This window comes from Lycorma delicatula, chromosome 4, assembly GCF_047948215.1.
Source record: "Lycorma delicatula isolate Av1 chromosome 4, ASM4794821v1, whole genome shotgun sequence".
Classification (NCBI taxonomy): domain Eukaryota; kingdom Metazoa; phylum Arthropoda; class Insecta; order Hemiptera; family Fulgoridae; genus Lycorma; species Lycorma delicatula.
In genome coordinates, this window is record NC_134458.1 from 61816592 (window position 1) to 61844415 (window position 27824).

Sequence of the window (27824 nt, forward strand, 5' to 3'; positions counted from 1 at the left end):
GTAGTATTTTGTCATCCGTTACTACATTTTACAATGTACAGTACAAAATTAGCCAACTATAATTTACTTCAAAAATGTTGCACTGATTTGTTAAGAATAGAATAATTATTTGATAAGGGGCATTACTAAGAGCAAGGAACTTGTTTATATGTTGAGTAGTAATTGTTGCTATTCCAAGCTTGCCATTGCTTGGCGGCAACTTGTACCTTAATCTAGTTAAAAAATAAATATTTATATGATAGAAATGAATCACTTATGCTTTTCAAGATCTTTACTTCTATGCAAGTAGGTAGTCTGATGTTAGCAGAGTAATTCTTGCTGATATTTTATTTTAAATTGGAGACTCCTCACAGCTAGTTTCCAGATATACAGTAACAATTATTACAGTCGCTAAACAAAATCTAAATCAGTGAAAAATTAACTCTAATAGTTACAAACTAAAATAACTGAAACATTGTGAGGGAGAAGCTTCTAGACTGTCAACACAGAATATTAATAACCAAGCAAAAAATAAACTTTACATTACCATTCTTATATAATAAGGAAACCTGTTGTTATATGGCAATCATGCCAAATATGGCAAGCAAAAAGACTTTTTGCCAAACAGAAAACACGTATAATAGAATGATAAAACATTTCAGAATATTTTATTTAATTATACAGAAATATTTTGTCAAAATCAACTATAACTGCCATCAGTTAATTTTAAACAATAACTGCAATTCCTGAAAAATCGATAAAGATGAATGAATGTGAGCTACAAAGTCATGTGCAGTACAATACTATTTTTGTAATCTACAACTTACGAGCAACGAGAAAAAAGAAATCACAGAAACAACTAACAAAAATGCACATAAAAGGTAATAAACACTTACCCAAAAAAAAAACAAACATTAAAATTATTGTTTTATTAAAAATCAAATGTATAAAATAGAGAAAAAAATTATTAAGGTGATAACACTACACAAAGCATAACAAAATTTACATAAAGTTGAAAAATAAAAGAAATGAGCTACATTCTTTTTCCTCTACTTTCTGCATTGGGCGCTTAAAATTACAAATGCTATGAAAATAAGTTTGTTTTCTTCAACCTGTCTCCTTTTAAGTTAGTCAAGAACTGAAATTATCTCCTTTGCACCCAAGTTCAAACCAATTTTCATGTAACGGATTTTTCAGTGATTTGTTTGCAAATTATTCTTGTCAGTATTTTGCATGACAGATCTCAAACTAACAATGCAGTAGTTTTTTCAATAATCTCTTCTTACTTTCTTGAAAACTGCAATTATTACACTTTTATTGAAATGTTGATGTCACTACTTTGTTTTGCTGATTTTTTAAACCAATCTGTACAGACTATTCAATTGTACTTCATCTAAATATTAACTCTTGATAATATATCATCTACCTCTGTTATATTTTTAATTAAATCTTTTAGGGTTCTTATTAAGTTGTTATGCTTAAATATAAAACTCTTGCATCACCATTTTAATGTAGATTGTCAATACTAGTAAAAACACTAATATATATGAGAAAATTAACAACCTTAAATACGTATAATTTCCAAATAATAATTCATGACAAAATTTACTCAAAAAATAATGAAATATCATCACAGACATCCAGTAAATAAATGACAGCAATACAATTAAGAAGCACAAAAATTGATGTTAAAAAGACAATCCTTGGTCAGACATGATAATAAAACAAACTAATTTGAAATGAAAAAAATTTATTTACCTTCTCAAGTAGCTCATGAAAAAATAGAAATAATATCATGATACACTTTACTGCTGAAACTAAAGAAAAAACTTCATATAAACATAGCTAAGTCAACATTTGTTTTCTTATTTTTCCTTTACAACTGACAAAAAAGTTTGCTCTGATTTCCATTACAATAATAAAATGAGACTACACTGAACATTTTGGGATATAGATTATGAGGTAAAATTAATGGTTTTATGTGTTTTTGACCTGAAGAATTAAACAAAAAATGAATTCCAGAAATGTATTCCACTAGTTTCTGAGGAAACTGTTACAAAGCCTCAAAAAATTCCAACTCAAAAATCCTGTTTTCTAGGTTTCATATATACTTTAAATTGCCAGTAAATAAACCTTAGTAATTTATCCCTAATCTCTCTACACAAAAGTTTAATCTTAATTCTAACTTAAATCCTTAACTCTCTCTCTCCACAGAACAGATTAGCATCTGAACAGGTCTTGATAATTCACAAACTGATACCTAATTGACTAGAGTACTGATAATGTGGAATGTGGTATGGACTTTGACCTTGCACGAATCATACACTTCCAAACCTGCTTTCTGACACTTAGATCTTGTGTTTTCTCGATTCTAACCATATCTACTATGGTACATTACAGAATGAACAAAATTGAAATTGATCAAGTAATTGCTCAGCATGAATAAAACTTGTAAAAACATAATTAACTACCCTTATAAAAAAAATTACAAACTTATAATTACAAGAATTATTCTAAACAACTCTCTATCTCTATTTAAACAACACTGAACACAATCTGAAATTCCTGGGCTGGCTCTCCGTATATTTCACACCACTAATACCACAACAAACATTATGATGAAACAAATGTTAGAAACTAGTTTCCAAGTTTCTAACAAATTAAGAAATAAAAAGTTTTTCAAATATTTCAATTTTTATATTAAATTTTGAAAATTAATTAATTAATAATTCAATCTTTTATGCAATTAACTTATTATGTAATATTATATCAACTTTATTAGACTAACTTCAAACATCCAACTAAACTGGTCTTTAATTTTTTGTTCTTTATTTATTTTAGTAGTTAATTTGTTGCTATACATTTTTTGTAATATCAATAAGATTTTTGGTTTAGTTTAAAATTATATAATTTACTGTCACGTGTTTGCTTATGTTGTTTTAATTAAAAATAAAATATCTTCAACTTTTATTTGTTTTTAGTTACTTAAATAATTCTCTTCAGAATTAAATACTCCACAGATTATGTTGCAATTTTATTTGTTTACTGGCAAATAAATAAAACTGAATAATAAGGTAACCGATATTAAACCTAAAAAAAACTTTTTTTTATTAAATTTTTAGGCTTTTAACAATCTTCTTGGAAACTAGGGTATACAATTCTTGGATTCATTCTTTTTATTAATTTTTCAGGCTCGGCTTATTACTTAAAATTAATAATCTTATATTTGGAAGTCAGTGATTGCAATAGCTTTTGAGGAAAATAAACAAAGATAATATAATGCAGCAAAAAACTTATTAAAATGAAAGTTTTAATGTAGAAAACATCTTCAAGGAACTTGCAGCAGATTCTGTAAAAATGAAACCTACAGGTACTATAACAGAGATACAGAGTAGAAGAAGAAAAAATAAAGAACAAACTGATAGATGGCAAGAATACATGTGACTGAAATGAGAAAAACTACATGCAGCTGATCTCAAGGTAGAGGAAGAGAAAGAAATTTATAATGAGTTCAGATTATAAAAACTGAATTCAATTGAGAATTATATATACATAATATTCTGTCAGAATCTATGATGTTTAGACAAAGTAGGCTTGAATAGATCATACACATTATTATTCAAAATATATGAAACTGAAAATGTGCCATAAGAATTCAATTTCTGTTCTTCAGCTAAAAGTAAAAATGTTTTGTAAAATACTGATAAAGTAAAAAAGACAAAGTTAACAAAATATGACAGAAAGGAAGGTTATGGTGTATTAAATAATACTAAATAGGGTGATAATTTATACCATACACAAAGAATTTTTATATACAAGCATTAAAATTACCAAGACTGGATAACATATGGAAAGGATTAAAACCAGATTAGTGTAATGGAGAGGCTTATAAAGAAAAGAAACTTAGCATCAAAGATACAGGAATAAAATTTTTTTACTTTTTATAGAGACTTTTTTATGGCCGTGAAATACATAGGAAAGCTAGAATGACAAAAGTCAGACATCTTTAAACATACCCTTGTGTAAGAGAGATAAAAATTAGATTGCTTGACAAAGTTTAACTGATAAGATTTTAAGATGAATTGAAGAGAAAAAAGAAGCCTATGGTAAATTCATACACAACTAGGCCAGTAGATCATAAACTAAGGCAACCAAGGTAGACTAATTCAGTAATAGAAAAAGAACATACAAAACTTTAGGGGAAAACAAGTTAGAATATGTAACCAAATAATTACAGATGTAGAAAAAGGCAACATATTGTAACCAAAAGATTAGTACAGAATAAAAAGAAACAGAGAAATCACATCACATAATTAAAAGCATTACATTAACATCTACAAACAAAAATTCAGAAAAACAGCTCAGAAATTTAAAGAGGTTTACAGAATGTTGCTTTATAACAAATAAAACCATTACACACAAAACATATTCATCAAAGCGACACCTAAAATAAAAGGTACATAACTAAACTGCTTCATTATATGGAGGTCAATACAGAGCTAATAGGATTCATCTTCCACAAATGATATTAGCACAATACTTTTTGACTACATCCTATCCTGACTGAAAATTAACTTTAACTAGAATTGCAATTCTAAAACAGTAGCTCTTGTGTAATGTATAAAGATCACAAAGAGCTAATGAAAACGTTGCAACAATGTAACAAAGATTTTTCAAGTAGGCCTACATATTTAACTGGGTTTATCAAAGGAAATTAGAGTTTTTAACCATCACTGGAAAACCTCATTAACAGAATCAAAATTTTAAAAAAGTCATTGAGTGAATAAAAATAAACTAATATCTCTTCTAACAAAAAAAAATTGCTTACTTCACTCACTGCTAACAGAAAATTTTCTAAAATATAAAAAATATTTACAAATATATAATAATTTTTATTTTAACAACTAGAGTGGTCTTACAGTTAATGTTTTACATAATTCATTAGAATGAAAACAAATATATTGTTTATAAAAAAAATCAGTTTTCTTGGATTAGTATGTGCAAAATAATTCACACACAGTCAAAGGGTAAAGAATAGGGGTATGAAAATCGAAACACACTCTGTAATAAATCTAACCTTGACTGAAAGGAAATGAAGACAAACATAAGAGGTCATAAACAATTTTTTAATCTGATAAACACACACTAACACCAATTATAACCAAAATGAAAATATAAAAATGACGCAACAAATGCTTGAAAATAGAGATAAAGAGGACTTATTTCAAAAAAATAAAATTCAATAGCTTTTACGTAGCAGATTAAAAAAAAGAAAATAACAATAATAAATTAACAATAAAATAAATCCACCAAAGCAACTCACCAATTCAAATGTTTGCGAACGTGCGTTCATGTTTCTGCTTACAGTCCATGGCCAAATCTGCGACTAGAAAAATCATGACTTCAGCGACTTAATAATTCTATACGTGTAATACATATAACAAAGTTATAAATAAATTATTAAAATAAAACAACTGATACCACAAACTGTAGTACTATTTTCAAAAGCTGGTGTCTGCATGATTTTCTGCAATATTACGGATACTGCGAACACGGGACGAAAACAATAACCAGATGATCATTCCGGCTGCTACTACAAAATCAAGGCTACCGCCTTCATAATAATGTCGTCATACACTGTTTTTATTTTTTAATTACAATATAAAAAATGACAATTCGAAATAAAGGGAAGCCAAAAATTTAACTGCTAGAAAAGGGAGTGATATTTGAAACTTTCTGGAATGAGAAAAGTTGTTAAGTTTATACTACTTCATTTTTTTTAGATATTTACACTACTAGAAATATTTTATCTCCGGGCATTAGGTGTTAACAGATCCGTTGGCACTGCAATTGTCAATCTCACGTTTTTTTTTTGAGACGTCACTACTGTTCTTATCTTGTTGCAAGCTACGTGTTTGCGAAACCTGTCGTACTTACCTCGCATGTTCACAGATCTGGAAAAACTGACACGTACCGTTGCTATGTAAAAATTATGTACAGTTGATTTTTTTTTTTTTATTTACTTTCTCATTACTAAAGTGTATTTTCTTGTAACCGCTTAAAGACCATGTTATTCCCTTCCATAAATAACTTGTTTGATAAAACATTTTTTAATTTTCTTGAAAAGCCAGGGGCAATCCATAACTTTTCAATGAATAAGTTACAATTTTTTTCGTAATTCATTATCAGATATAAAATTGGGATCTTATTTGAGTGTTAAGAATATAAGTTAGGTTTAATTCATACAGCAATTTCCCTCTTGCCCCATTAATTACTCTATAATGTAATGGTGAAAACTAATTGATACAAAGAAAGGAAAGAATGCTTCCCTTGCATACAAGTTAACAGTATAACACCTTAACCATGAGGCCAATAAAGAAATTATTATATAAGGATTTTAAAATCAATTTCACCAACTCAATGTAACTGAGCAAGTTGCAAATCTTGTGTAAAAAAAGAGTGGCAACTGCTTTATGCTGAAGTATAGTGTTCATAAAGATTACTTTGCTAGTTATTTCTGCTTTTGTCACCACTGTAAAAACTTTTGGAGGAGTTGTTTATATATGGTTAAGATTGTAATTTACTAACAATTAATAAACTATTGAAATTAGATTTTTCAATAAAATACCAACAGAATATAAAACAGGATGCCCTGAGTAGTGTACTCAGACATTACCCTTAATACATTAATGATGTTCTTCAAAACTACAAACCATTCATTTTTATTCTCTTAACAGCTGCCAGTGAATATATGAAAATAGTTTTAATGGCACTAGATATCACTTACTATACAACAATCACACTTGTATTTGAACTGATAAAAACATTTTTACAGGCGTGTTTGGCTTTGTTTCTTACAAAGAACCAAGAATGAATTATATTTGTTTACAACCACTAAATGCTAAATTAATAAGTTGTTTATTACTGTACTCTAAAATGTAAGTATTAAAAATTATGCTTTTTATAATTCAAAGAATTATTCTGTGAAGAATCAAAACAACTTAATATTAAATTTGTATAAAACCAAAAAAATTATATTTCCAGTATGCTTTGCAGATAGTCGTAATACTACTAAATCACATGAATAGCATAAATCTAGTTATGAATACCTTTATTTCATTTGCCCACTGAGTGAAATTTTTTTGATATTCTATCAGACAATAAATTCCCAAGATAAAGAGATTGATTCTATTTGAAAGTTTTCCATCATTATTGAGTATTTATTTAACAGATGTAAATTTCTGTTAAAAATATTATCAAGGAAGCATTTAGTTACACAAGATTTCAGGAGACAAAACTGCTGTCAGATCTTGTTCATACCAATAAATAATGTAGAATGATAATAAAGAAAAATCCTTTATTCCTAAAATATAAAAAAATCAACTTCCAAAGAAATATCACCATGGGATTATTTTCATATTAAACAGCCTATGATAATACAAAGTACAACAAAAAAACTTACTGCATTTTGCTTGGTCACTGCTGAAGAAGAGGGGTTTGTAGCAGCATATCCTTGCCGTTTAATTTACAATCATGATATGGACTGGTGTGCATCATCCATTTGTTGTTGAATCATTTATCCTAAATAATATTTTCATCTCCTGCAGAAGTTTTCAAAAGCATTTTGTGCTTAATTGCCATTATGGTGTCCCACACAGAAAAACCATACATACTATTATGAGTTCAACAATTTTTAGACTACAGGTCAAGCATTAAAATGAAAACCACCTAGTAGACAACAGTGTCTGGATGCCAGAAAATGTTGTTATTATAAGACAATCCATTTTGCAATTTCCCAAACAATCAGCTTATAAACATGCTTTTGATCTTGTCATATCAGGAGAATTTTATGCACTGATCTTAAACTGCATCCCACAATATGATAACTATTCAACAATTGGAGGAACCAAATGACATGTTATGAAGTAAAGGTGCCAAGACTCATTTTCCTTGAAAATATCCCTTCACATGCTATTCTGCTTTCAAGTGATGATGCTCACTATTCATTAATGAATAGAATTTCTGGATTGGGAAGAAAACAATTCTAAACAGCTTCATGAAAGGCCTTTACACAGTCCATGTTATTGTTTGGTGTACTACTGAGAATGGCACAACTCGCTCACCAAATGTACAAAACTTTGGAAATCGATTGGATATGTATGTGTTACAACAAAGGCCAACATTTGAATAACATCAATTTCAAAACTGAAAAAAAGCCTAAATTCTATGCCCTTTTACATTATATAAGTAAATTTTAAATACCATTTCTCCTGTTTTTATTGTTAACCTTTAAAATGTGGGAGGTTTTTCTGCTGTACTTATCCTTTTATCAACAAAAAGAAAGAACTTTATGATTCTATGCTAAAAAATTACCAGGCCATCTAACAAATGTTTTCAAAATAAAATTAAAACTTTTATTACAAAAAAGTATTACTTTGATGAGTTAATATAATTTACATAACCTGAATTTAATAGATTTCTATTAACATGTACTGGATTTTATATTTACATTTTTTATCATTATTATCTATGAAATTGTTATGCAACATTGAGTATGTTTTTTTGAAACTATTCAATATACTAGTATCATAACTTGTATTTTATACATTCCATTAATAGCTGTAAATAATGATTTTTTTCATTAAGTATTTTATATAAATAACAATTGGAAGAACAATTTCTTGTAATTTTATTTATTTATCATAAATACTTTTCTTAGTATTTGATGATACAGCTGCTATAAGTTTTGTTAGGACACTACTCTCATTACCTATATATAGAACAGCAGATCGAAGTGTTCCTGATATAGTCTATTTAATTTACATTCTAATCAAATAATATATACTAATGTAAGTAAAATATACCAAAAGAAAATTATAGCAAACATCAAATATTCATCTGCCCACTTACTGAACAGGTTTCCAGATCATTTCATGATAACTATTCGCACCACAGAACTACATTATAGTTCCAAAAAGGTAAGCATGATGCCAACCAAGTAATGATAAAGTGAATAGCTATTTAATGTTTAAAAAAAAAGAATTATTCTGTTTTGCTGAACAATGAATCTATATGTTAAGTTTACACAGCCTGGAGATTTAAAAAAAAAATTTCTAAGTTTTTAAGAACTTTATTAAATAGCGATTAAGCTGTGGAAACAATTGTTTTAAATTAAAATCAAATTATTCCTAAAATCACAGTTTGTTTAACTGTCTACATTTGCACCAAGAATTGGCCCCAATAAAAAGCATCAATGGTGGAACAGCGAATATGACAAAACGTCAAACATGACTATTACATCAATCCCAAAAATTAGAAACATCGAAACGTACAGAAAACCTATACTTAGAAGAAAAACTTACCTGCCAACCCATCCCCTCCCCTTTTTCTTCTCTATTTTTAATATACTCAAATAAACTCTCAAGAAGTAAATTTAAAAAGAGACCTTCATTGTCTCAATCACTCTGTTATTTAGTGGACCTTTATGTTATGGGGTATATGCTACTGTTTAGTACACAACTGGATTTGTTTTTTACGTGCTAACTAAATTTATAGTTATTTTATTCTAATTTACCTATAATTTTTCTTTATTAATTTATTATTTTTTACAGTAAAATTACTTTAACTACTATGTTCTTTAGTCATTAATAAAATGCTAACAGCATTCAGGAGCATTGTTCATTGTTACTTAACTTAGATGATTATGGAAACTGGTTTATTTTATATGGCTTTGCCCATTGACATTTTATCATTACATTAAACCCTGAAATTTCTTGGATCCTAATAACCAAGGCATTCTTTATGTGGCAGTCATCACATCATGCTGTTTACTATTTTACTGTTCATTAGCAATTTTGACTGTAATTTCAGTTTATATATTGAATCAGGTGATACCAAACTCATGTACTCCCTAAATTATTTCATGCAAACTGGATCCCAGATTTCTTATCTTAGGGGAATTTCAGGAACCAAGATGTTAAATGTAGCTGTAGCTATTGACGTTTTTAATGTCTAAACTTCAAAAATGGTATTCTTTAACCTTTTCAGATCGAACTGGTTACGGCATCAGTTTTAAAACGCTGTTACAAAATCATTTTATATGGCATCTAAGTCGGTTATTTATTTTTATATTCACAAAGGAAACAGTTTTATTACAAAATTTGAACGACGTTTATATGATGTAAAATGTTTTATTTAGACTAGAAAGAATATAATCATTTTTTTCTCAGAAATGTGCTTGTGTATTATAATTGCTATGAGGATTACGGATTTATTTATTATTTATAAAAATAGCTTATCTTACTAGCAACATATGGGTGTATTGAAACACATAATAAATTATGATATACGGCACACAAAAAAAAGAAGGAATTTGTGGTCATAAATACGTCACTTTTACTTGAGGTCTATAAATATCTTTTCAGACAAAATGATATTGGTAAACATGTAACACATATCGATTCATAATGAATAACAGTATACAGTAAAAATGGTTTTTTGTCAATCTGAATAGCCTTTTGAGTGGTGGGGAATTTTATAAAACATCGTTTTCTGAATCTACTTTCACTTATACTAACATATGTTACTAATCTGTGATTTATGACACGGGTTTTTCGTCATATTTTGCCCAATTTTCAACTGATTTGCTTGAAAGTATTATTTTTAAAATCAGCAAACTGTTTCATAAACACAAGCAAAAAAAAAAATTTCGCTAATAAAAACACGGTAGAAATGCGCAAATAAAATTCTGCAATTAAATTATTGTAATTTTTGTACTGTTTCAATTTTTTTGTTGTTAACAGGCATAAAAAATATCCAATCGTAACAGTTTTTTTTTGTCAGAATCTGTTAAATCTCTTTAATATACTGTACTTTTTTGAAATTTTTTTCACAAGAGGATAGCATAAGACTATGAAGGGAGGCAATCAGATACCAACATATTTTCGCAGAGCGCTAATCAACCGCAGATCATTGTGATGGAAAAAGGTTAATAAACAATAAAGGACTTACTATCTAATCTATAAGATTACAACTTCAAATGGAAAAGGAGAATTTACTTTATTTCAGATTATGAGTTAGAGCCCCAATCTAACCTGTTCTTCATGCTTACCAAACGAAGAAGCAACTGTAAACCAAAAGTAATTAGAATTATTGTAAATTACTGACATCTGCTGTTAACTAGAATTTGCTTAATGAATATGACTGACTACTTTCTTATTCCTACAGAGGAATATATTTTCTGGTCATAAAAGACCAGAAAATACATTAGCAATAGTAGTAATTGATTTATTTTATCATTACAGTCATTAAGAATGGTATCTTTAATATGAAGCATATAAATAGTAGAAAAGTAAAGTAGCAAGAAGTAACATCAATAAAAATTAAATAAACACATTAATAAAAAAATTAATTAAATTGTTAAAATAAATTTTAAGAAATTTACCAATGATAAGAAACAGTATTAATACCCTTATAGAATGAGAAAATAAATATGTCAAAAAACAAAGGAGAGGAGGTGATTTTAGATCTAAAACTAAGGAAAAAGTCACAAAAACTTACATCCAGAAACACTTTGTTTTCAAATAATGGGTTTCCTTATGATCTAATTCTGATTTTTGATCAATATAATGCAGTACTAACGTTTTTTGTTTTAATGCTAATTATGGTAAAAATTTAATAAATATTTAACTCATCTGGCCTGAAAATTATTTAAAAAATTGGTTTATCAGAATTAACATTTTTTGAGAAAGTCATGTAAAACTCAATTTTTTGGTTTTAGCATAATATAACTTTGTTAAATTGTGAATTACAGATAAAACTTTACAACAAATTTTGTAGAGAATTTAATTCTGAGAAAATTGATGTAAATAAACTCAATAAAAAAACAAATACTAGTCTGCAAAGTTTGATTTCAATTGAAAGTAAAAATAAGATCAAGCTAATGTAGAAAAGTCAGAAGGCAATTTAACACAGCTGTTTTATTTATACATCATCTGATTATTATAAAATACATATTCAATTGAGGTTTTTACATTAACCAACTACTTTGTAACAATGACAATAAATTAATTGAAATTTAATTTGAATTGTGATTATTTTTTGTCAAAACTTGAATTTACTCTGTCACTACAAGAATTTAATTTTGAATTGTGTTTATTTTCTTTTAAAATTTAAACTTAATTTAATTTTTGCTTATAAAAATTAAAATTCTGTTTCAACTGTGTTTTAACAACGCCTCACTTATTCATATATGCCAAATATGTGGGAATTTTTTTACTTGTATGATTTATGCAATGGAAACTAAAACTTCAGTTGTATAATACTGATATAGATATATTAGACTTGAGAGTTTTCAGACATTCTTTATTAATATTATTTAGAAGGATTTTTAACAATTTATATGAGTGGTGTTCCTTCGAGCACTAATATTTTACCTTGAGCTGGAATTAAGTTGAAGCTGAAAGTAATACTACAGTTTGTGAAGAAAATTTAGGCAAATTAATATTCTAAAAACTTGTATAAGGTGAAGATTACATTTTAACAGATTGTATCCATTTCATGCATAAAAGTGCAGTACATTCAGCAGGAAATCAAGCTCAATATTTGCAGTTTTGTGAATGGATTAATGTGAATCACTGCATATTTTCACAACTACTGTTTACAGATGATAACTTTAACCCTTGACAGTATCAATAACACCCATAGTTCTAACCAGTGGTCAGAAGAGAACTGACAGGCTACTGTTGACACAAATCTTCAGTGAGAGTGTGGTGTGGTGTTAAAGAGTGCATTGATTTTATTGGTGAAATTTTTGAACATCTATTAGAAGCTAATGAAGTTAGCTTCTAACTTTAGTTTAAGTCTAAATCTACTTTGATTTAGTCTTTAAGTCTAAATTTAGTTTGATTTATTTTCTACAGCATCTTCACGATAAATCATTATATCTTTATAGCAGAGTACTGATAATTCTGATTTTTTATCGCCACAAACAGTATCCTTTTCTGATGGAACAGCCTGTATGTTAAAACATCCTGCACTGAATATAAAAGAAAACAAATGCTCTTTTCTGAAATCTGTTTTATTATTTATTCCTTAAAAAATTGTAAAAAAATTATCTTTGTTGAAAAATTATTAACGGTAAAAATCTACAACCAACTATAATGAACAATTGACTGACATGAGAAAGATGATCATTCTTCTATAATGTATTGGACAAAGAAAAGAAATTTAAAATAGAAATAATAACCATTTTACTTTTTTTTATTGTTTTCATTTATTAAATTTACTTGTTAATTTTAACTTAATACTTTGCATCTGCCAAATGAGAATTAAATCTATGACAAATTCAAAAAGGATTGTTTTATAATACTTTCTTTTCTTTTCCTATTTAGCCTCTGGTAACTACCGTTTAGATAATTCTTCAGAGGATGAATGAGGATGATATGTATGAGTGTAAATGAAGTGTAGTCTTTGTACATTCTCAGTTCGACCATTCCTGAGATGTGTGGTTAATTGAAACCCAACCACCAAAGAACACCGGTATCCACGATCTAGTATTCAAATCCGTGTAAAAATAACTGGCTTTACTAGGACTTGAACGCTGTAACTCTCGACTTCCAAATCAGCTGATTTGGGAAGACGCGTTAACCACTAGACCAACCCGATGGGTTTGTTTCATAATTCCAAAATAAACACAACCAAACTCCCATAGTAATAACAGTAAAGTAATAACAGAAAGCAATCAAGGAACAAAAGAGCACCAAATTTAAAATCAGAGAAATGAATACTTAATAAATATATTTATTAACAGGTAAACAGAGAAAAACAACAAAATCTAGCATTATAAATGAGAAAAATTGGTTAGGCCACAACATGACTGACATAACTAAAGTTGTACATACAGAAATAAACTGTTTCTAGCATCATCAATAATCTTATAACATTAATTATAAAATATAATACAATCATAATACATCGACCATTAAGTACGACTCACAGAACTATCTAAACTAATTCATAATTTAAAACAGAAATGATAAATATATAAACAAGTATACAATGTCAAGGACTTAAATTGATCATGTACAAGTGTTTCAGTTCAGTTTTTGGTAAATTTTCAAACAGAGCTGCACGATTTTGTCCTTCTCCTTTCTTCACCCAATGTCCATAAACTCTGAAGGCACAGCCGTCAATCACCTGAAAAAACCACAACCACGAAAAATAATTACTCTCAGAATAATAATTTTTTTTTGTAATCTTAGGAAATTTTAATGAATGATTAAACGTAGTGCTATGAAAGCCAATCGATTTTTGTGAATAGAACAGTATCAGGTATCAAACAAATTCTGTTGAAAAATTATTTATGGTAAAAAATCATAACCAATTTGTAAATGAACAACTGACTGACATGAGAAAAAATAGATTTTTCTGTAATGTTTTGGACATAAAATATCAATTTTAAATAGAAATAATAAAACTTTTGTTTACTTTTTTATACTGTTTTCATTCATTAAATTTACTCATAAGGCAATTACATATAAAACATTCAAAATAGGTTAAGCAAGCTAGAAAAAGTTATCTTTATATTAAATGAGTTACACTTAGATTTACTAGTTTTCAGAGTGCATGCTAAAAAAAACTTCTACACAATAATATACTACATTATAATTGAGAGACACGAAAGGCATAAGTTCTGAAGTGAAGATATTTCAGTTTATGTAAAGGATAAGTTAAAGTTTAGAAATTTATATTAAAAAATACTGTATCAATCTGAAAAAGGTGAGCTATTTTTTATTTGTTAGTTGACAGTTAGGTTCCAGACTCTATTGAACATAAGTATTTACTAATGATCTATTCAACATCAACATATAAACTGGAATCACTTTTAAAGTTTAGACATTGAAGAATGAGATCAGTAAAAAGTTTGCATTATCATAGAAGCAACAGTATCTATGTAGATCCGACGTAATGTGCTTAATATTTAATAAACTGTCATACAAATTTATATACTGACTACAAATAACTGATGAAGAATTTAACAAAAATCTATAACCAGAATTGTTAACAATACCTTTCGGAGGGTTCTTATTCTATAAGGATCTCCTCGGCCACATTCAACAGCTAATGGTTCTGGTGTAAAATGTAAACGGCTAATTCTAATAACAGCAAGAACACATAGTATAGCAAACTTGAATTTCTTTCTAGCGTCAAATGTAGATGCTTTAATTTCCTAAAAAAACATGAAAAAACTCAGATAAATATAACAAATAGCTTATGTTAAAAAAAATCACAACCTAAGTTAAAAAGGTAACATCCTGGACGTTAAAGGGAGAAAAGTAATGATAAAATGCAAATTGATGAATAATAAACTAGTCCCTTCAGATCAACAAAGTTAAAAGATAATAATGAGTATACATGCAAAAAAAGAAACCAGCTTTTAATATGTTTTATTTAAAACAGATCTTTTTACTTTACTCAATAGTTAACTGCTAAACATTCAGGGGTTCAAGAAATCCCTGTTGGCTTTATTAACAAGATACTCCCAATAATAGTTAAAAAGTTGTAATTTTATTTAAAATACATGGCGAAATCAATGTCAATTTTCAGTCATGATAATGTCTCAGAGTATAAAAAAACAATATCAAATTTCTCAATTGTCATATCTTAAAAGACAATGGTCTCTTTGATAGATTAAGTGCAATAAACGACACTTCCAGGCTGAAGATAAATATTTAAAATATAATTGTTTCTAATTCTCTTAAAATTAAATGGCAAAAAAATTATACTGAAGCGATCTTTGAAAAAGATACTCCTTGAAATACAATAAGGATGAACAAAATAATGAATGTAATAATTTTTAAGATAGTGAATATCTTTTTCAAAACCATATTCTGTACTGCAATCAAGCAGTCAAGGAGTCATCCATGCACCAATTTCGGTTAATGGGTAGTGAATTTTTTTATAGGGAGAACTGTACAATACTCTTTTACTTTTTTCAATCCCTGCTGCTGCACACACACTATCGGCATTGCATTTCCTTCCTAATTTTATTTCTTACCTTATTTTTACCTATCTTTAGAAACATTTACTCAGAGAAATATCAGTACATTTTTCTTTAGTGAATGATTCTTAGAAAGCTGGACCAATCAATGGTAGAAAGAAAAGAAGGTCTCAATCAATTTCTGACATAATATTTATTTTTTATTTTACATAGGAACAATGGTCCTTTGTTGGATCAATTTAGACATAATAATTTTGATCTAATAATTTACATTAACATTACTTAAACTACTTATTCATTCTGGTATGATACAATAACATATAAACTTTACTTGAATGAAAATAGTTAGTAAATTGAAACAGCTTCATCTGTAGATTTTCTAATATCATTCAGAATACCCATTTAAATGAAAACAGCTACTACAATTTAAATGAAAAACCTACAGATACCGAGCACTATCATTCGCCAGACTGTTCACTAAATCAAATGATAGAATTCACAACTATGCCTGGATTGTACGCCAGCTTCTGATTTCGGTTAGTTTTAGATATCCCCTTGTATGTTAGTAATATGGGGTTTATGATATGACGCCTTGAGCTGGACCAAACTACAGTGGTTTCATAGAAAGCCATCTTCACTTCCTAACAAGGATTATGGCTGAAGAATGTGCTTCAGGGACTTTCACAACAATAACAATAATAAAAATGGTAGCGATTCTCTGCCTCTGGAAAATTTCTGAAAAATGGAATATCCTCCATGTGGTACAGCCAGATAGGTTAAGAAATCTTCTTGGCTGAACTAAACTGAAGAACTCTAGGATTAATCATTCTAATTTAAACCGTGAATAATATTAGTTATTCCACAAAATATTAAACTTTAAAACAACATTATAAAGCATTAGGAAAAGTCATCATAAGAAAGATACTACACCAGGTGGTAATTCTTTAGAAAACTCCAATGTTAAAATAAATAACGCAAGTAGGCATAAGGATTCTGCAGAACCCGCACCAAAATGCTTAGAGCAATCAAAGCCTTTTGGAATATCCCCAAAAAATCAAGATTAATAGTAAATACTTTTTTGAAACTTTTAATGTAGATTCACTAATAAAAGTTCATAAACAAACAGCATTAACTAAAATTTTGGTTGTTAACTAAAGTTGTTATATAATTCAAAATATAAATTTTGGCAGTTCAGGAAACCAGGTTCTTAAATGAAAATCTATTTGAACTTTACAATTACAAAATTTTTAAAGGGAAACTGGCAGTTAAAATTATGAAGCATGTCCGCTCTTTGGAACCACCTTTTTTGCAAAGGAAAAATAATACAATTCCTTTTAAGAGTAAAATGTGGAAATAAACTCTATAGGTTAATAAATGTACTTGCTCATATCAATGATCACACTGATAAACATAATTTTTGTTTCCTAAAATACATCATTTCATAGCAATACATGATTTTAATCTGTTTTTTGATGCTGAAAACAAATATGAACTCAGAATCTTTCTATCATCCACCATTTTTGAAAAATGTTTAAATTTTAATTAACGGATTTTTTTTCATTTTTCAATGCGTAGTTAGCATTATAAGCTCCTAAAATTTTTTTTTAGCTCATTTTTTACTGTTTAACTTTGTTAACATTATTTTATAGCTATAAATAAACAATATTAGACAAAGAATCAAATCGCATCACAGTTACATATTATGACATAATATCTAATACTGAAGCTGTGTTGTTAGTATTAAGCACTGGATTTAGGAATCCAGTGTTGTTTTGTCTTATTGCTGTCTTATTTGTTAACAATGCAGTGTCATAATGCCTCGAAATTGTGTGAATGATGTGGATGCCTTTTGTTATGTATATAACAAAAGAAATCTGTTTTATGGTGTTAACCATAAAAAATGAAATAGAAAAACCATTATACATTTAATTAAAAAAGCATATCATTTGTACTTTCAGTATAAAATTGGTGATCAGAATAAGACGTGGGCTCCTCATATGGTATGCACTAATTGTTCTACATATTTAAGAGGATGACTGAAAGGTACACAGAAGGCTTTGCAATTTGGTGTACCTATGGTTTTGGGTGAACCAAAGGATCATGTAACTGATTGTTACTTTTGTTTAACAAGTGTGTCTGGAAGTTTTTAAAAATCCTAAACATACTGTAAAATATCCTTCATTGCAATCTGCAATAAGGCCTGTACCTCACAGTGAAATTATTCCAGTTCCCGAGCCACCTGTGAATATATGTTTCGAAAGCAGCAATGAAGAATCAGGCAGTATTGAAGAAGACAACGATGATTTTGAATTATCTTCCAATAATCCACATCTTATATCACAAGGTGAATTAAATGACTTGGTTACAGATTTAAATTTATAAAAAGATCAAGCTGAACCGTTAGGATCAAGACTGCAAGGTTAGAATTTACTTCAAAAAAATATAAAAATTTCAGGCTTTTGAAGCGGACAAAAAGAACTTTCTCAGTACTTTATTGATGAAAATAATTTGGTTTATTGTACAAATACTGATGAGCTTATGTTGCACTTAGAACAAGTTCATAAATCTGAGGACTGGCGCTTTTTCATAGATTTGTTCAAGTATAATTTAAAAGTGATTCTACTACATGGTAATAGTAAAAAATATCCTTCAATACCAATTACTTATGGTATTAATTTGAAAGAGACATATGTGGTGATTTGAAAGTTATATATATATTTTGTTAGACATGTAGTTAGGCTATACTAAGGATATGTGTTTTCTTTGTGAATGGGACAGCCGAGCTAGGAATAAACATTATGTAACCAAAGAGTGGAAGAAACGAGACAACTTAACTCCAAATGGGAAAAATATTACTCATGAGCCCTTAGTTGAACCCAAAACAGTATTTTTACCCCCTCTCCATATCAACCTAGGACTAATGAAAAATCTTGTAAAAGCAATGAAGGAGAATAGTCCCGGATTTTTGTTCTGGTCACCCCCCCCCCCCCGTTCATTGCCCTGTTGGGCTTTAACAGGAGTCGTCTATCGCCCTCTGACTTTTTACATCTCATAGTAATAAGCCTGGCCTTGTTGGGATGCCACCGACGTAAATGCCTCAGTAGACATTTGCATCGGTGATTTATTAACTCAGCTTTTTCCTTTGCCTGTAGGCCATCCGGACATCTTGAATGTCCTACATCATCTCCCTCTGAACTAGGTAACTGAGCTCGTGGAAGTGCGAACCCTGCGCCTAGTTCTACTTGTTATGAGCCAATTTTGTGAATATCTTGTAATACGAGGCAAAATAATACAACATACCACCAAACATCTTGATCGCAACAACAAAATTTAGTCCTAGTTCCCTTAGTGAACTCAGCTTATGCTTTAAATAAACCCATGACTCCTGAATCAATACAACCAAAATCTAACCTATAACAATAGTAACTGGTTCATAATTAAAAAAAAAAAAAAAAAAATTAAAAAATGCAGGATATAAATAAAATAGGGAAAGCCAAAAGAAATATACAGTGGAATGGTAAGTGTGAGAAATCAGTCCAAAAAAAGCATATCTTTAAAACAAAATGGCTCCAACGAAAACCCTCAAAACTTAAAAAAAAAAAAATAAAATTTAAAGAGCAAAGAAAACTAATCCGTAAATTACTACACAAACTAAATGTAATACTAGAGTTGAAGAAAATGTCAAGAAAAATAACATCAGAAACTTCTACCAAACCTTTAAATCTAAAATAAAGGAATGTCAAGCCTCTAGCTTGTGTTAAAGGGAGCATTAACATTAAATAACCAAGAAAATTTCAATGAATTATTTTGAAAAACTCTTAAACTGCAAAAACCCCAAAGAAAAGCTCAGCTTTTTGGAACCAGTAACTAAACCAGAAAATTCAAGTCTCTCCAATAAGTAAGAAATAAAGAATATGATTAGATCTTTCAAAAATAATAAAACATCTAGTGAGAATTCAATAACTGTAGAACTTTTCCTTTAAAATTAATTAATGATGAAATGTAGTATCGTTAAAAGAAATTATTTAAAACGTTTTGAAGACAGAATAAATCCCAGAAGTATGACAGAATGCAATAATTCATCCTCTACACAAAAAAGGAGATAAAATGAATGTTAATAATTTAACATCCATTTAAGTGTTGATTGTTTTTTACTTATGTAATAATGTTATGTCTTGATGCTATTTACTTTATGTTTTAACAGGTTTTTTTTTTTACTTTATTAATATCGGTTTTAATTAATTTTTTTATTTTATTAACATTGGTTTTAATTAAGGTGATGAATTATTGAGTTTCTACTATAGTTTCATCTACTTCAAAGGTGAATTCAGGAAGTCATTCTGATTGTGGAAAAATGTAAGTTTTTCCAATCAGAAGGAATATTTATTAAGTCATTGTTTCACAAGAGTAACCTGTTTAAGGGAAGGAACAACTTCTTTCCACAGAACCAATTCATGCTGACAAAGCTACATGAATGTTGCTTCATCAAAGTTTAATTACTTCTAAAGAAAAAATGAGCCAAAGTATAATTCTATACCAAAATTACAAGCAGTCCTAATTATGAATACAAGTCAAAAAATTAATAATAAAAAATAAAATATTAAATAAAAAGTTGATCTAGATTGTTAAATACTCCTCCTCCATTCATCGTACCATAACAATTTGTGATATACGACTAAGTTTTCGTGATGTAGAAGACAAACTCTTCTTAAGAGGTGCAATATCTTGATCCCAAAGCTGTAATCAGAAAAAAAATGCTCAAACTAAAACAGTTAACTAGCAACATATCGATTAAAATAAATATTCATTCAACTAAAATTAAGTTTTAAGTCAGGTCAATTAAGATTTGGCAAAACTTGTCATATATACTATTATATAATCTTTTTAAATTCATATTCCTCTGTACTAGGTGGTTTAATTAATAAAAAAAAAAATATATATATATATATATAAATTTTATATCTTGTCATAGATCACTCTTTGCAATCTAGTATGTACAATTTAAATAAAATAAAGAAAGAAATCACTGATTGAAAGCTCGCTAAGATTTAAACAAGAATCTTAGGCAAGAAAATTAACTACACTCCTTACAATATATATTAGATGCAATTATACACCTTACACAAACTGTTTGGTACCATATATATATTGCAGTTAGATAAAAAAAAGGCATTAAAAGTTACTGAAGAAATAAAGATGAAATTTACCCCAATACTCAACTTAGTTGCTAATTTTATTTAAAACAATTAAAGAACCAAAAAAACTAAAAAAAATTTGATTCTAGATTTTACAACACCTGGAATATCTCAGGAAATAACACTTTGAAAATCAAAGGAAGCAAAATAAGAATGAAATCCTAAAGATCAAACCTAAATATTAATTTAATAAACCATTTCTCATAAATAGCAAAAATAAAATAGATTTGGTTTCCATTCAGATTATTGTAGTATTTCTTTACTGCTGACAATTCTTGTTTGATACTCAGCACCAATGCTAAAAAAAATTACTTAAAAATTTAACATAAGTTAATGCAGTGTCAGTTACATTTGTTAAATAACGTTTAATTGATGTTTAATCTACAAACTACAAAAGTTTAATCTAATGAATTATATGGTTGAATATATATATATACCATATGGTTGAATTTTACTTTACTGTTTATTAAAATAAACATGCAACATGAACAATAACCATGATCATAAGTTCAACACTACACATGAAATATTGTGTTAAATTATTAGCCAAGTTCAAATCAAAGTTTTCAATTAAAAAATTTATGCTCATCGTACACAAATAAACTGAAGGAAAATTATTTTACATACTCAAATATGTAAAGTAACTTACTATATACATAATTAATGAGGTACTTCTTTAAATATTAAACTTCTTTATGTAAAACTATTCAAACAAAAAGTTGGACTAAATTTAATAAACATGTTTTTAACAGCTCTAAATATTTTTGACTAAATCTTACAATCATATTCTGTAACAGGTGCTGCTGTCCTCACCCTATTGTTAGTTGTGTTTTTGTAAGGTAGGTAGGCATGGTTTCAAAGTGAGTTGGATTTAAATTATACCTGTCCATTTAGTATAATGTCATGTATATATTTTACGTTATTATTGTTATTGGGAGGTGGAATTAGGAGGCCAGAGTTTTACTAAACAGACACTTAAGTCTTAATGAACAGCAGCTAGATAGGAAACAGAGTCCTGAGTCAGCCCAAAGGCAGCCACCCTACTGGATGTCACTGTGTCTTCAGGTCTTGACATAGTCAGCATGGAGACATGGTAGATCAGACTGCACCCACAGAACTGATAATTGGGAAGGGATGAAGGAAAAGGAAAAGGAATAGGTGGTAATGAGAGTAATCTATCAATAAAGAAAGGCAAAGGGAGTTTACCATTTCAACTGTGTTAGTTTGTGACACTTTTCTTTGCATTTGTGTAAAATATCAAGACTGTTGTCAGCATTGGTAGATTTGTGTCTATGAGGTGGGTGACAAATGCTGTTATGAGGGCCATTTAAATATAAACCAGAATTTGCTTATATAGCTTTATTGATATTAGATAAAATTACAAATAAATTACTTTTTTACATGGTTTCCTTCAACAGAAAAACATTTTCTCCAAGATAGATAGCTTCCTGATTCCCTCATAAAAAACAAGATGGCTGCCCCAACAACCAATTGCATGCACATATAATGCTCAACTGCAGCATCATCTTTGAATTTATCCCTCCTACAGCTTCTTTCAGCAAACCAAACATATGGAAATCACACGGTAACAAGTCTGGTTTGTACAGTAGGTGTTAAAGAGGTGTCAAATAAATTCTAGCGACTTTTGTGAGTCTGAGCCGCTGTATGTGGCTGTGCGTTGTCGTAGAGGAGGATGTTGTGAATCGGTTGCCAGTGTTGTTTGTTGCGATAAGCAGCCCTGATATTACCAATAACTGACAGTAGTATGTCAAATTTACCTTCCCTTTGTTCGTGGAGGAAATCAATCAGCAGCACACCCGTTGAGTCCCAAAACACAACTGCCATAACTTTTCAGCTGACAAGCATTTCTTGGCCATGATCAGTGCTCCCTCTCCACTTTCCTTCCACTCCATACTTGTTTTCTTGCTTTTCAGGGTGTAAAGGTGGACCCATGTTTCACCACAGGCCACAATACAGTCCAAAAATGCCTCTGTTGTCATCACTGATGTTGGTCCATGGATGACATTTGTGACTTTCATTCTCCACTGCATCACAGCCACTTCAGAATTTTTTTTTGGCCTAATCAAACACTGAGTATTTGACAGGATAGCATCTCCGAATTGTGCCTGGAATTGAGTCCAAATTTCAGAGCATTTGTCACCTTTGTTGGCAAGAAATCGATTATAATTTGTTGTGCAAAAGACGATTGTAGCTCCTGCTCAGACATTCTGTTACTGAAGTGGAAGTGTGACTTACGGGTGTGGATAGTCAGTTGCTCCTCTCCACACATATCCAACTAACTTCCCACAGTGCTCCACCACATTCACTGCTCTTCCTCAGTCTGAGCAGCAAAATTCCAGTTTACAGGAGGTATAATGATGGTCGGCTTTTTAAAAATTCTGATGATTTTGTTGTTTTCATTAATTTTATTTTTACATCTAAAAACTTTATTGATCTTATTACCATTTCCATAGTGATTTTAATTTATTGTTATATAAATTAACTCGTTTTTAAAATGATTAAATGTTAATTTTTTATTGTCGGGTTAAACATCTACATATCTTGTTTGTAAAGGATATTATGTGTACAGGGTTATACCATATACTATACACTTTTCACATGCTGTAAAAAAGTTTTAGACAATCACAAATGATAATGATAGGCCTTACCAGGAATTTTCATTTTCTGAACATAAAATCTATCATAAATGTAAAGTAATTTTGTTTATATACGATAAATATTATTATAATTAAATTATTTATTGTTGTTTCATATTTGTTTCTTCAACATTTTTATTTTGTTTATCTTTATTATTTTTATTCATTTTATCAATGTTGTTAAGTGTTATTCAGTTTATCAATGTTTTATCAACGTTGTTATACCTGATTATATGAGCTACGTATTTTATAGTGTTGAACACTACTATGTGGTCTTCAGGTTATGTGAGTGTGTCGTGTTGTTAGCGGATCATACTTCTAAAACCAGATAGTTAATTTGAAGTCAAGTGATTTGAGGTTTTGTAAATGAATGTGTCATTGTTGGTTTTCTGTTTATTTTGAAAGTGATTTTTTGTCAGTTTCTTTTTGTGATGATGAGTTCAAAAAAACTTATATGTTTATTGTGTGATATTTAGCTGTTAGTTTAATTTGTAATGTATTTTGCAAATATTAATAGTCATTTACACTGTTTTGTGTCGCCTCACTGAAATAAGATGCTATCATCAATGAATCTGTGCCAATAAATTATTCTGTGAGGATGTTTATTGAATGTGAGTATGAGTTTTTGTTCTGTGTTGCAGAAAGATAAAAAAAAACACAGATTATTATTTAATATTGGCACCTGAAAACAACACTACATTAAATGAACAAACATGATTTAAACCTGACACACCATATTTTTCAGCCACATTGTAAATGCAGGACATCCTAACTCAAAAAACCATCAACAATAACATACCCTGATGCCAGTGTGAGAACAGAACAGCAGCACTGGTCACTGATGAGTAACAAAAATGACCACAAACATTTTAAAAGTTATTAGAAACATTTCATTTACTAAATTTTACATTTACTCAATGTTAATATGAGTTTGTAACTCATAATTAACAGTATATTACATTTTACTTTTTCCATATCGTGAAGATGACATGAATGAAATAAAACATGAATAGCCTGATCAGCTAGGAATTGAAAACTTAAAAAGAATATGTGATAAATTGGCTTAGCTGTATGATTTCCATATCAATCTATTTTATATTGAAAAATTTCAAGAAAATCAATAACAACCGTAAATACTTTATAATAAAAAAAAGAAAAAAATCATAAAACTCATTCAAATAAACTGCCTTTGTGATTTCAGTACTCCTAGTGATTGAAATACAGAAATATTATGTAAAAAGGATCTTTTGATACATTATTATCATTCTTGTCTTCATCAAACTTGATGTTACTGTAATCCCTGCCCTAAATCATATAATTTCATTTCGTTTCATTCTCAAATCAGTAACTTATGATCATATTCAAATGAATACACACATTAATTAAATCAAAATGTGAATGATGCGAAGCATACTAAATATCAAATGTAAACTAAGACAGAAAAACCATGACTCTTACATCTGTAACATCAACCTTTTTATAACAGAATTATTAAAACTATAGCAACTGTAGCACAACTGAGAGAGTTTTATGTGAATCAAAACCACTCACACAAAATTGAATGGGTGACAATGGCATGCTTAGTAAATAAATTTAAAGGATATGATTATTATTAACATTAAAAACATATCAACTGCACTGAGGAAAAATACTATATTTTTAATCATGTAAAGGAATTGAATTTTAAATATCACACAGCAATACAAGTTAGATAATGCCTACTTTCAAATGTAGTTCATTGTAACTAAAATACATGGCAAAAAGCAGTAGCAATAATAATAAAACACAACAATCTTACACACATACACAAAAATAAATAAGTGTGAATTACCATTAAGTGGAAAAATGGATGTTCCAATGCATCATTAACGGTTAATCTTTGGGATGGATCTACAACCAGCAACTTTTGAATCAAGTCCTTAGGCTCCTCTTACACAATTAAAAAAATAAAACAAAATATATTAAGAAAACAGAGTTAAAAAACTTAACCCACATAAAAAAATATTTTTATGGACATATTGATCAAATTTTCACATTCATTGAATTACAAATGAAACATAATTTCTTGGCGTAAAATGAAATATTATTATAAAACAGAATAAAAACAAGTATTTAAAATAATATTAAATTATAATTAGAAAAGTAGTTACAAATGATAAATATTGGAATTGCAAAACTTTAATATCTAACATTAACACAATAGGGTTGTTGATATAAAAATTAATAACATTTCTTTTATTCATTCATTTGCATTCTACAATTTTTTTACAGTTTGATCCTTTACTACTGACATCCAGTTTGCCAGTTACATAAATTGTTTTTTTTGGCTTGAAGCTTTTTGTGTGAATCGGCTATTGCTTCTGCCATTCGGTTACACACTATTTGCTTAATAAATGTATTGAATGGAGTTTTATCTCTAGAGGAAATTGTAATCTACTAAAATAAAGAAACGGTAACAAATAATAATATAGATTGATTCAATTTATTTGTGACCTCCAAGTTATGACTGCACCACTACCACTAACTAATCAGAAAAAAAAATATCAACAGTGAAGAGAAATAAACCTTTACACTAAACAGCTACAAATCCAAAAAACAAAAGGTTATCAGTAAATTTCAGGTAGGCTACCTGCTATTTCACTGAAATAGTAACTGATTTCCAGTTATTACACTTTGTCTGAAACTATGAGAACAAATGGCAATTTTTTACATTATTCTCATTTTATGTAAACAGGAACATAGCAGCAGAATTAGATAGGTACAGGCCTACATAATTGTTACAGTTTTATTAACTGGTTCACTAGAAATTTGTAGACTACCTAATTTAAATTAATAAAATTACAGCATAAGTGTTATATTCTCTAAATTATGTATTAGGTAATAGTTTTGTTTGTACTGTGTATAAAAAAAGGCAGAGGTACTTCTAAATTCATTAAAGGTGGGGGCTTCTGCTACTAGCCAAGCACTCACAGATGACTACTTACTCTTATTGTATGGTAACTTTGCCTGCTAGTGCACAAAATTAAAAATATTTGTGCCTAAGACAAAATATATGCTTCTGATAGGTACAGCAAAATCAAGTTTCAGTTGGAATTCACACATAATTATAAAGGAAACAACAATTAGTAGAGTCTGATTCTACAAGTACCTCAACAATAAAAATTGATTTTTGGTAATCATGTCAGGCAGGTACTGGAAAACACCACCATGATAATGGACAAGTTAAAGAGATGTATAACATTTTTGAAATTGTGGTATTCTATGCAGCTTTAGTCGGGCTTATCAGTAAGACCAAAACAGAAGCCTTACTCTAAATTTACAATCACCTGACACAGACAAGACACTTTACTGCTCATACAGTTGTGTTTAAGACACTTTCCTTTGAGATTACTACTGCTTTGTTAAAGGTTCTCCTAGCAGGTTTGATTGTGGAATAGTGAAGGGGGCAGAAGTAGGAAATATAAAGTGTGATGAGTGATTCCAGTTTGGTGAAATACAGCTGGGGAAGATGTAATTGATGATGCTGTCACACTGAAATTCAATACATTGCTCTGTATTGTTCTAAAGAAAAGGATACACCCCACGCTATGGAAACACAGCAGAATGAGTGGAATACTTTATTCAAGAGAGTATGTGGATTCGTATCATATTTTGAGGGAGTTTATGTAAGAGCAAGGATGTCCTCAGTCAATATTTAAAAAGGTTTAGCCTAGCATCTGAAGATTATGTGCTTATGGAGGATGGTTCAGTCAAATAACACCGCCCTACTCTTCTTCATTACCTACTGTACTGGACTAAATTTACCTAGATTACCTACTGAAGATCATTTCATTCTGGAAATGGAAGACCATTTGGGGGGGGGGGGGAGGAAAATTAATGGCTCTGATTAATGGTGAGGTGAGGCTTCATGGCATGAGACAAACTGCATGACTGTGTGGGAGTTTCTCAAGGAATTTGATTTGTTCAATTATCATTGATAAGGTTGGGAAACTT

General features: G+C 29.1%; 2 protein-coding genes across 3 annotated transcripts in view; both read right to left on the reverse strand.

Moving 5' to 3' along the window:
* Atg101 (autophagy-related protein 101) overlaps positions 1-5585 on the reverse strand; it is a 43570-nt gene extending 37985 nt beyond the window's left edge. The window contains exon 1 of the mRNA XM_075363096.1: positions 5303-5585. Within this exon, the coding sequence (XP_075219211.1) occupies positions 5303-5332 (30 nt within the window). The 5' untranslated portion in view covers positions 5333-5585. The remainder of the gene's footprint in view (positions 1-5302) is intronic.
* An 8178-nt stretch (positions 5586-13763) lies between these two features.
* Positions 13764-27824, reverse strand: part of PhKgamma (phosphorylase kinase gamma) — a 57307-nt gene continuing 43246 nt past the window's right edge. For both annotated transcript variants that reach the window (XM_075363099.1, XM_075363097.1), the window contains exons 8-11: positions 25663-25760; positions 20633-20716; positions 15050-15208; positions 13764-14175 (exon numbers count right to left, since the gene is read on the reverse strand). In XM_075363099.1, coding sequence (XP_075219214.1) covers positions 14041-14175; positions 15050-15208; positions 20633-20716; positions 25663-25760 — 476 coding nt within the window. In that variant the 3' untranslated portion in view covers positions 13764-14040. The remainder of the gene's footprint in view (positions 14176-15049; positions 15209-20632; positions 20717-25662; positions 25761-27824) is intronic.